General features: G+C 39.6%; 1 protein-coding gene across 1 annotated transcript; it reads left to right on the plus strand.

The window, feature by feature from the left end:
• Positions 1 to 2,719: 2,719 nt before the first annotated feature.
• LOC146573514 (ras association domain-containing protein 1-like) lies at positions 2,720 to 11,483 on the plus strand. Its single transcript, XM_085272754.1, has 7 exons — positions 2,720 to 2,847; positions 3,766 to 4,265; positions 7,491 to 7,615; positions 8,761 to 8,865; positions 10,288 to 10,579; positions 10,665 to 10,780; positions 10,859 to 11,483. The coding sequence occupies exons 2-7, from the start codon at positions 3,974 to 3,976 to the stop codon at positions 11,006 to 11,008; spliced, it is 1,080 nt and encodes a 359-aa protein (XP_085128880.1). The 5' UTR covers positions 2,720 to 2,847; positions 3,766 to 3,973; the 3' UTR covers positions 11,009 to 11,483.
• The last annotated feature ends 416 nt before the right edge of the window (positions 11,484 to 11,899 follow it).

An 11,899-nucleotide genomic window follows, 5' to 3' on the forward strand; every position in this document is an offset into this window, starting at 1 on the left:
GTTCCACACCCAGCACTTACTGGTCAGCTGCCTATTAGTTGTTGTTCTTCAGTTACGCTCTAATAAGCTTGTGACTCTGCATGGCTTCCACACTTGCAGAGTCACAAAGAGCACAGAAAACAACAACATTGTCAGTCAGAGTATCTGTCTCCTCTCTCCGTCCTATACAATGCACACCACACAGGGTACTGCATGTCTTCACTGTTGCAGGCTTTAAAAATGAAGCTTCTTAAAAGGTAAGCATGAGCAGTAAAGTTGCTTTTGCTTTTAGATACTCACGTTGTTGGTTCTTTAAAGGAGCAAGTAGACCTGGCAGGAATTTAAAGGGTATGATAACAGAATTATTTCCATGGTTAAGAAAGACAATTCACAACATCAAATCAAGTCAAGAACACTGTAGACATGTCATTGTCAAAGTCTATAATCAAGACACACTTTCATGAATGGAAATACACAAGGCTTACAACAAAAAACAATGGTTACACTCAGAAGCAGGAAGTTTAGATTATACTGTGTTGGAGAACATCGAAAAGAGGCTGCACAGTTTTGGAAATAAATCTTTGGACAGATGAAACCAAGATTAACTTGTGTCGGATTGATGGGAAGAGAAAAGTGTGGAGGATGAGAGAAACGGCTCATACTACGTCATCTATCAGACATGGAGACAATATTATGACATGAGCATGTACGGCTGCCAGTGGACCCAGGTCAGCAGTGTTTCTTGAAGATACGACTACTTATAGAACTAGTAGGATGAACTTTGAAGTTCACAGGGCTATACTCTCTGCCCAAATTCAACCAAATGCTGCAAAACTGATCAGACTATACTTCACAGTACAAATGGATAATAGCTCAAAGCATACTGAAAAAGCAACCCAAACGTTTCTGGGTGCAAAGAAATTAAATATTCTTCAATGGTCAAGTCAGTCACCTGACCTTAGTTCAATAGAGCATGTTTTCAGTTAACTGAAGAGAAAAGTAAATGAAAGAGACTGGAAAAAAGCAAAAGACCCATTCTTTTTCTTCTTTTTTTTTTTTTTTGCCTGTCCCGTTTGGATCTTTAGCCAATAGAATTGTTGTCTGAAGGCCAAAAAAGATGCCTAGCGAATTTACTTTACCAAGTGCATCATCATGGCCTTGCCACATCAGTCCATTTGATTGACCTTTATTATAATTATATATTTGTTTTATTTTATTTTCAGTTGTTACAGACGGGACAGAGATGACTGGGGGATAGGACAGGGAGAAAGAAAGAATGAAAGAGAGGGAGAGAAAGACAAACTGGGAAGAATAGATAGTGAGAAAGGAGGGAAGAAAGAAAGAAAGAAAAACACCTGGATCACCTGTTGAGAGAAGAAAAAAACAAAAAAACAAACAAACAAAAAAGACCAACATAATAAATATAACACTATCACAATAAACTAGCTAACAGTAGATACTAAATATTAAATGTTATTGTGCAGCACGCAAGATCAACAGCGCACAATGTGCTTTGAGGTAGCAGCCAAGAAAGGTGTAGTTTGTGTCTGTGAACACCCGTGTGTGTACCTGTGTGCATACCTGTGTGGATCAGCACGCTTGTATTCAAAAGGTTTCTCCATGTAACGATCTGCTAGGGAGTGTGGGGGGCCATAGCCTCGTCCCCCAGGGCATGAAGCAGGTATGGAGGAGATCCAGGCCCCAGACATCCAGAGGGCCCAGAGTACGAAGACCCAAGGAGGACCACTAAAGGGGCAACCGTGCCACCCTCCTGGGAAGAGCTGAGGAGAGCCCCAGATGAGGGGTCACCCAGCAGCCACGGAGCCGAGGCCAGAGGGGGTTGCAGCGACGTGGCTCTTTTTTTGCAGAGCCCAAAAGACCCATTCTAGTGACAGATTTCCATGACTACGTTGTACATGTACAATAACAATAAAGGGCTATTCTATTCTTCTATTCTATTTCTTCATTAAGCCATACATTCCCTTCCTTTTTTATCTGTTCTGATGTTCCAGAGCTGTGGACCTTTAACTGTGAAAACGCTGTTTTCTGTTTGGCTGGTTTTTAGTCGTTACTAACTGTAGAGAAATTATCTCATGCCCTCTTGTAGCTTCAGATGTGCCTTACTCCCACTTGTGAGAAACAGAGAGTGAGCGTGTGGGACATGAATAAATCATGTTATGGTATTCTAACATGCATTTCTGGCCTGGGAGAATCTGCCATATTGGAGCCTGGAAGGTTTTTTTTTTCTCTCTGACTGATTTGCCAGTTCAAGTGTCCCCAAATCAAAAATGAATCATTCTGTTCATTTCAAACAAGTATCCGTTTAAGCATATCTACTGTTTTATTATGGACTAAAAGATTATCATTAAGAATTAATTTTGTTATTCGGAATTAAACAGTTAAATTATTATTATTTTTTTAAATGATCGCTACTCTTTCTGATACAGCAACGTTTATTAAATACTGGGCTTTGTTGTCAAAGGAATTTCCCAAATGAAATGCGTCATTCAGCAACAACACAGAGATGAAAAAATAATAATAAATTTATTTAGTAACCGTTTATATTTAATTTACGATCTTTTTTTAATTTGTTTTAACATCCTGCCAAAGCTATCATCAGTATCATCAAGAACAGCTCCCACTTACAACTCCATCTAACAGTCGAGTGTCTGATGAGAACAGAGGGGATTCCTCTTAGTGTAGCTTAATACTCATATGGGATTATACGGTAATCCCACACCCACAATGTGCATGCGCAAACAGAAGTGCGTGCGTCGGACGAGGGACGGGTCGCTGTTAATTCAACGAGAAGCTGCGAACGCTCTTCAGATTCCCTGTAGAATGAGTGTGGGTGATAAAGTAAGCGAGGTAAGGTCATCTTCAACACTTTGTCTTTCAAAAAATACGGATTTTTGCTCGGGTGTGACTGTCAACTTGAGTTTGTCGTCCCGTCTCAGACTGCGAGATTAACTCCGTTACACGCAGAGCTGCATTAAGCAAATCAGATGACCAATGAAACAATAAGATGTCGTGAAGACTTAAGCATACATGAGTTCGACTGGTAAACAAACCGATAAGACCCCCCATAATAAATAAATTGCATGGATACTTATGGACGGTTACAATGGGCTCTTGTTGCCCTGTGTGAATAATTGCACCGTGTGGTGACCCACTTGGCAGACAGACTCCCGGGTATTCATATTCACGGCACAAAGCAGCTCCACAAGGACACTAATTTAAAGAGATCCAGATGAACCTGTGAGCATGTACACTTATTCTTCCTAGTGGTATTTGACTTTATTATCATCATTATTATTATTATTATCAGTTTCTGCAGCTCAGAGATCAACACTGGCAAGCAGTGTGCACATGCTGTCTGTCTCAGCTGAATGATGTATTCAGGTTCTTCAAAGTAAACTGACAATTATCAACAAAAAGTATGAGCCATGTGGTTGTTACTGAAGTTGCCAGTTGTTTCTGACATAGCTCTGTGCTTTCTGCATGCAACAATTGCTATTTTTCCACTTTTAGTGTCAATGTTTTGTCTTAAATATGCAGTTTGGCCTCACAGTCCTACTGTCAAACAACACGAGTTGTCCCAGGATTGTACAGGATCATACTTGTCGTCTTGTCCCACATTTTAATATAATCTTATCCTGGCATCAGATAACAAAGACTAATCTTTTGGTTTATTTTTTTTATTCGTAAAACCCATACAGTGCACATGCTGAACGCATGTTTATGTTAAACGTATCCATTAACATTTTTGTTTTACCTGTCTTGCAGCTCCTGGGGACTTAGAGGCCATTATCACAGTGGACTCAATCAAATCTTGACCCAGTGCCTTTTTTTTTGCCTCACACGCTATAAATTTGCAAAGCATGCAAAGGTGCATCTATTTTCATCTTGAAAGGCAACATGCACCCACAATAGCTCATGGACAGCAAGTGCTTGGCTGACATATTGGCATCTGCGTCTCTGCATCGAGGTCAGGATGTCTAAATGTGAGCTGATAGAGCTGCAGGATCTCAGTGTAAATGATCCCATCGAGCTGGCCGCTCCAGCTGTCCACGTAGCCCCGTCGACTGCAAACCTGGGTCATCCCAGCCACTACTGTGTCGTCCGTCTGGTTGGAGATAACGTCAGCATTGAGGCCTCTGGTCATCACACAGGAGAGACTGGTGTGGGTCATGATTTCCAGCCATACAGTCATGCACATCTCACCTGGTGTGACCTGTGTGGTGAATTCATCTGGGGGCTTTATAAGCAGAGTTTACGCTGCACCAGTAAGTACTTCCACAAAAGATTTGTTTACAGGATAATCCTGGTTATAATCTCTATTTCTCTCACCGTCAACAGTTCCCATGAAACAAACAAAACAAACAAGTAAATCCTGATAATGCAGATCTTCTTCTTTCACATCACAGACCTCCATCATCCCCTAAACACAACTCTAGCTGACAGCCTGACTATAAAATCAGTCAGTCCCTCCAAGCGTCCACATCCAAAGCACAAAACATTTTCCGACAAATGCACTGCTGATTCCTAGTAGAGTAAAGTTTGCTGAAAACTGTAGTCTTTTGAAGTTTCTTGCTATACACTCAGATGAAAACATCACACAGTTGCTGCAGATTTGTCCATGATCCAAAGCTTCTATTGCTCCACTTTCCAAAAGTGCAAAGGTTAGGTTGAGATAGATAGATAGATAGATAGATAGATAGATAGATAGATAGATAGATAGATAGATAGATAGATAGATAGATAGATAGATAGATAGATAGATAGATAGATAGATAGATAGATAGATATTTTATTGATCCCACAGGGGAAACTGTTGTGTTACAGCAGTAGGAAAAAGAATAAAAATAATCAAGTCTACAATAAAACACAAATAAACAACAAAATTAAAGTAAAAAAAAACCCACCACAGGTGTCTAGTAAAGGGTTTATACTATGAGATGTATTTATACAGCACTGATAAAAACAAAACAAAACAAAGAAAAGTAAAAAATGAAGTTATTCTTACTTTGACTGTGTTTTAAATGACATTGTGTGAGAGTATAGTGCAAATTGCAATTAATAAATAATATTTACACTATGAATCTAAGAAAAAGAAAAACAACTGCAGAATGAAGAGTTATAATACACCTTTATAGAGAACATTGGGAATGGTCTCCTGATGCCTTCTTCATGCCATCAGAGTTGATTTAGTCTGAGGTAGAAGTGCCTCTGCTGCCTCTGAGGTGTGGAGTGGAGCAGGTGAGATGTTCTGTCCATGATGGAGAGCAGTTTGTTCAGTGACCTCCTGTCCTCCACTGACTCAAAAGAAAAAAATCTAATTCTGAAAATCCCAGTAGATCAGCGATGCCTGAAAGATTCAAACCAGCCCATCTGGCACCCACAACCACACCTTCAAGGTCACTTAAATCACCTTTCTCGTGATTGGCTGATTAGATATTTTTGTGAACGAGTGGTTGATAATTTTATATAATAAACTGGCCAGTCACTGTATATAAAAGTTATATATTAGATATTTGTTTTTAAAGATTCAAATCTTCCTAATGAACAAGTAAACTTCCCATCGCCCCATCTGCCGGGGAGATTAGAAGTAGAGAGTCGAGCAACAGAATCACAAATTCACTTTGTTCTTTTGTGAAAGTATTTGAACATTGGAAATAGAAACAGCGTTATTCTTTGATTAATTATGTAGTATCCAAATTCAAATTCAAATTTTATTTGTCACGTACACAGTCATACACAGTACGATATGTAGTGAAATGCTTGGACAACTGCTCGTGACCTAAAGAAAACAAAAAAGGAAAGGCTATGAATAAGAAAGGAAATAAATATGAAAAATTAAAAAGGGTAAATTTAACTAGGAAGGAATAAAATATAAATTAAGGTTAAAAATGAAATAACTATACAACACAAATTAGAATGAAGGGTAAATTTAACTGGGAAAGAATAAGATAAAATATATAAATTAAAGTTGAAAATAAAATAACTGTACAACAAAATACACAATATAGAACTATATAAGAATGTATGAAGAAATATAAATTAATAAATATAAATAAATATACACACAATAACAGCAGCTGTACAAGTATTAACTGGAAATGAAGAATATAATGTCCAGTGTTGTGCAATCCACATTATGTCTTGTGCAGTGCAAATATGCTTAAAGTGATTTAAGTGATGAAGTGAAAACAATGTCCAGAATGTCCAGTGTGTGTGTAAGAACTATATGTGTGGGTCAGTACTGTGTGGTGGTGTGATTGAGAGAGCTCGGAGCGGATGGTGCGCTCAGCTGACCGCACAACCCTCTGTAGAGCTTGTCTGTCCTGCATGGTGCTGTTCCCAAACCAGGTTAAGATGTTTCCCGTCAGGATGCTCTCTATGGTGCAGGAGTAAAAGTTCCTGAGCACCTTGGAGGGCAGTTGGAAGTCTCTCAAGCGTCTGAGGTGGTAGAGACGCTGACGGGCCTTTTTCACCACGGTGTTGATGTGACAGGACCATGACAGGTCCTGCGTGATGTGAACTCTGAGGTATTTGAAGCTGTCCACTCTCTCCACTGGGCACTCGTTGATGACAGGGGTCTGGTAGTTCCTCTCCTGCTTAGTGCTGAAGTCCACTATCAGCTCCTTTGTCTTACTGACGTTTAGAAGGAGGTTGTTCCTCTGGCACCAGTTCTCCAGATTCCTAATCTCCTTCAGGTAGGCCGTCTCGTTGTTATCAGAGATCAGGCCCACCACGACGGTGTCGTCAGCAAACTTGATGATGGTGGTGGAGCTGGTAGTGGCTACACTACCAGCTCTACCACATCCAGTGAGTAGTTTAGGGTTATTACATTAACTAGTGGAAATATTTAATCATTGCCCTTTGAAGAAGGTGCTGAAATTGAGATAAAGCAAATTTTAAATAAATAACTAAAAATATTGTGAAACTAAAGCGAGAACATCAGAGGGCAAACACAAGAAACAGACAACCCATATCCACACATATGGCCAATTTGGAATCATCAGTGGCCTTATCATCCATGTTTTTGGACTGTGGGAGGAAGCCAAAGCACAAGGAGGAAACTCATGCAGGCACAGGGAGAAAATGGCTACACAGGAAGCCTCCAGCCATTCATGAGGTTCAAACTGAGGACATGTGATGTATTCTTCACTTTCTGCATCACATGATTTATAGTATGTAGGATTCATATGTTAGTTTTTCCATTCATTAGGAATTTTATCACACATTTTTTCCTAATCTGAAGGAAGCTCTGGAAAGCATCACATTTTGACTTCCTGTGTGCTACATGTAGAGCCAGGGAGCGTCTTTTTTTTTTTTTTTTGCCTTCCTGCTGCATGCAGCAGCGCGCTATGAAGCAATTCGACACAGCCAGGTTTTTAGGAAGGGAAAACAATTACGACTAGAAACAACATGAGAAGAAGCTACACCGCAAGTCTTGACATATATCACCTTTAGTGATTTATCGCTCTCTTTTCGTCTCACTCTCATAGACTGCAGCTACACTTGTCACTACCGGTGCCGACCGTCCATCCAGCTGGACTGCATGACACATGGAAGTTTGTTAGCAGAGCCTGCAGCTTTATCTGATGACTGCATCGAGACAGACACAAATGTGGTAAGGAAAACAAGAACACTATAATAGCAGTGTATTTGTGTAGACAGCAGTTTTCATTTGTATTTTTTCTATTTTCGTAGCTACAGAAAAATTTCAGTTGCTTGTTATTTATTTGTACAACTAGGATTTTTTTTATTTTTGCACAAAAATAAAGTGCACTTAACTCTTCCTACATTCATATGGAGTAGGTGGGTAGGTCAAATGGAGGGAAGCTGCCCACTACTCTCGTCTCTGGTTCCCCACAGGAATACTTGGGAGTATAGATTTTAGATTATTTTGGAATTTTTCTTCTCAGTTCACTTCTTTTGGCTGCCTGGTCTCATTTATGATTGTGCACCAACCAGACACAGTCAGATCCTTTATTATATTTTGTAAATAGTAACTTTATAACTGATAATAATATCCTTTTTTCAGTACACCTTTTACTGGGAAAACAATCAGAACAATTTAGGGGCCTTGTTGTAGAAGGATGAAAGTGCATTTACAAGGCTTTGGAAGTTCTAATGCCTACATGTTTGGATGTGTTAGGCTCCCGGGAAAGCTGCAGCAAAGTATTGAATTCAACAAAAATAAAGCCATTGGTGTGGTTGTTATAAGTGCATTTACAAATATAGAAACATAAACATAGAAAACATTAAAATAATGCCGAGGTTTAGATTTTTCTCCACTAAAATCCTCTGAAGTATAGATGAGCAATAACATGAGGGGAAAATTGTCACTTAAGATAATTTAAGCAGATCCCACTGGGAGTAGGTTTCCCCCTCCAGATGTCATTATTGCGTTTTTACTGTCAGTGAGGAGCAAATGGTAATGGTGATGCTAGAAGAGCGACTCATCCTTTACTCAGGAAGCCAGCAGCTGGGAGATGAACCTGCATTTCACTGTGTGTTCATCTTTCTTTCACAGTAATGTACTGGTGAGGCTGTGGCATAGTTTATCAGGCTATTTTTTTTTTGGTCAACTGTTTTAAGTAAATATTTCTTTATTGTTTTTTTCTGGCTACATAAAAAGAGCTTGTATTGAGCTGACTTTTTTTTCATGCATTTGTTTTATTTCACCTTCCCTTTTTAAAGCCTAGTTGTGAAGGCAAGCTTTCTGCTCACTGTATCGTGGCTTATTTGTTGTTCTTTCCATTTTCTTTTCAGGATGAACAGATCGAGTTGGGTAAACAGGAGTTAAGTGTTAGTGAGATTCAACAGAAGGTGAAGGAATACAATGCTCAGATCAGCAACAATCTCTACATGGTGGATGTGAGGAACTGAAAAAAACAGTTTCATTGAGATTCAGTTAAGCAAAAAATGTGCATTTTCATATAAATACATAGAGTTGTGGTCAGAGGTTTGCATACAATCATTATGATTGTATGTAAACAGAAACCACTTTGTTGCTATATGTCTGTGAAGGTTCTCAGTCATCCAGGTCGTCGTTGTCTAAGGAGCTTGGAAAGAAAAGTGTCTGGACTTGCTTTGTTGCCAGTCGCTTTCTTTCCAAGCTCCTTAGATTTTCTCTGATCCACACAGGGTTAAAAGTATACATACAAACTATAATATATAGAAACACCGACAACTAAAAACTTCTCATTAGTAATCATGATTGACTACAATGGGTATAAAAAGCAAAACGCATAAAAATAATTTGTTTTAAAAGCACTCATTGGATTGACCAATAATCAGAACAATGGAAAAGTCCAAGGAACTCAGTGAAGATCCAAGAAGGACAATCCTAGAGTTACACAAGTTGGCGTCATTAGAGCCATTTCCAAACAACTGGCGCTTCCAAGATCATAGGTTTAAACAGATGTACAAATGGACAACTTGTTCAGATGTGTCACCACTTTTGAAGGGGTTCAAACCATGAAAGAGGCCCCTGTTCCAAAATCAACACCTTCAAGCTCAACTAAAATTTGCAACTGCTCACGTGGACAAGTTTGATCGTCAGCCAAGAAAAGATTGAGCTATTTAGCCACAATGACAAGAGGTATGTTTGGAGGAGTAAAGCTGAGGCTTTCAAACCTAAGAACACCATTCCAGCTGTCAAGCATGGTGGTGGTAGCATCGTGCTCTTGGGCTGTTTTGCTGTCAGTGGTACTGGTACATTGCACAAAGTGGATGAAATGATGAATAAGCAGCACTATCTCCAAATTCTTCAACTTCGCCCTAAATCAACAGCTAGGATACGAAAATGATCCCAAACAAACATCAAAACTGGTTTTGGAATGGAGCAAAGAAAAAGCAGGCTAACATTAAGCTTCTGGAATGGCCTTCCCAAAGCCTCAACCTCAACCATACTAAGAATTTGTGATCTACCATTAAAAGCACCATGCCAGGAAACTAATCAATTTAAATGAACTCTACCAGTTCTGCCAAGAAGAGCAGTCGAATACCCAGCTAGAGTTATGTCAGAACCTTCACAACATGCAAAGGGATATTTAACCAAATATTTGTGGGGTGTATGTATGTATATATGTGACCCTGTGTGGGTTAAAGAAAAACCAAATTAAATTTAAACTTGTGCACGCAATTCTTGTTTTTTTAGTCATAAATGTCTGACTACAACCACATCTCAGCATAGTTATGTAGATGTGTGAACATATTTCTATTCATAATATTTGTTGATAATGTATTAAACCTTTTAATTCCCATTTATATGCTATAAATCTGTCCACCCTTCAGAATAAAGATGGGTCCTACACTGGTTTCATCAAGGTCCACTTTCAGTTAGTTCGTCCCATTTCCCTCCCTCCTCCCCGTCAGAGTTTGAGCTTGATGCAGGAAGATGATTATCAGGGAAGACGGATGAAGCGGCGGACATCATTCTACCTCCCCAAAGATGCTGCAAAGCACCTACATATAAGCTCTGAAACACGGGTACGAGAAGTCATCGAAGCACTGCTCAATAAGTTCACCGTTGTGGACAACCCGGCAAAGTTTGCCTTGTTTGAACGCACAGAGAGACAAGGTCAAGGTAGGATTCCTAATATTGCGTTGTTCTTACAAACTAAAATAGAACCAATTGTTGAATCGTGAAATTCTGCTTCTCTTTCCTCTAGTGTACATGCGTAAACTGTCTGATGATGAGCGTCCTCTATACCTGCGCTTGTGCGCTGGCCCCAGTGAAACAGTCTTAAGCTTGGTTCTGAAAGAGAACGAGACAGGGGATGTAAATGTAAGTTTCCATTCTGTTCTGAGAAAGATAAACTTGTCAATATATGGGGCTTAGATGGTGAATTGCTCTCTTTCACAGTGGCATGCATTTAGCTTTCCTGAATTGTGCAACTTCCTGCGAATCCTTCAGCGGGAGGAAGAAGCACACGTAAGAGAGATCGTGAAGCGCTACGCTCTTGCTAGAGACATGATGAAGCAAGCCATGGCCCCGATGACTACACCGGGTTGACACCGAGACACTCAGCTTCACACTGGAATAATTAGAAGACATTCTTTCATGAAAAGTGTCGATAAGAAATTTTATGTCATGGTAAAGGGGAATGAAATAGCTCAGGTGATGATGTTGTATGGATTAGAGATTGGTAATAAAGCAGGGAGTTTGCTGTAATATTTAATGTGAATTACTTAAAGGTTCAGTTCAGGGTGATTTTGATCTAGTACAGCTATGAACTGGACTGACTCAAAACATATGAAATTGTTGTGGACTAATTGATCACACTTCTTTCTTTAAACATCATGCTGCTTGATTAGATTATTTAAAGTGACATATCTTAGTTTATCTGGTTTATCATCTTATACTCAGTTTTATTCATGTTGCGACGATGTTTTTTAAAATTGTGGCACTTTAATCAGCCTCTGAAAATGAGTTGGGTAAGCTGAAATGTGTGGATGTTCAGATGATCTAATAAAATGTGAAAAATGGCTGTTTAATATGAAACTTTTGATTATTTCTAACAGCGTGCCCGACTAGAAGGCCCATTGTGGGGGACCACAGTAGTTTCCACATGAATATTACACTCATATGTGATTGTAGAACATCTCATTCAAATGTAGGTATTAATATGCTGATATGTCAGCCTTGATTCTTCTAGAAGGGCTTTTGACAAAGTCTTTTGAATGTGGCTGAGATTAGGCGTCTACACAACAAACACACTCATGTGGGCCCACAGTGGGTAGGCATGGGGCTGTGTGGACAGGGCAAACCCACCCCCCCACCCCTCATTGCATGTGGGCCCAGTTGGGTGTGTTCACGCAGGGATAGCAGCAGTTTTATCCTTTGGAGACCCTAAAAAGTTTTCTGTGGACAGCCCACAATGTGCTTGCCTACAGAAAACTGCTT

This window comes from Mchenga conophoros, linkage group LG5 (genome assembly GCF_057382185.1).
Source record: "Mchenga conophoros isolate Kocher_MC1m ecotype Shallow Benthic linkage group LG5, M_conophoros_male_GT1.1, whole genome shotgun sequence".
Classification (NCBI taxonomy): Eukaryota; Metazoa; Chordata; class Actinopteri; order Cichliformes; family Cichlidae; genus Mchenga; species Mchenga conophoros.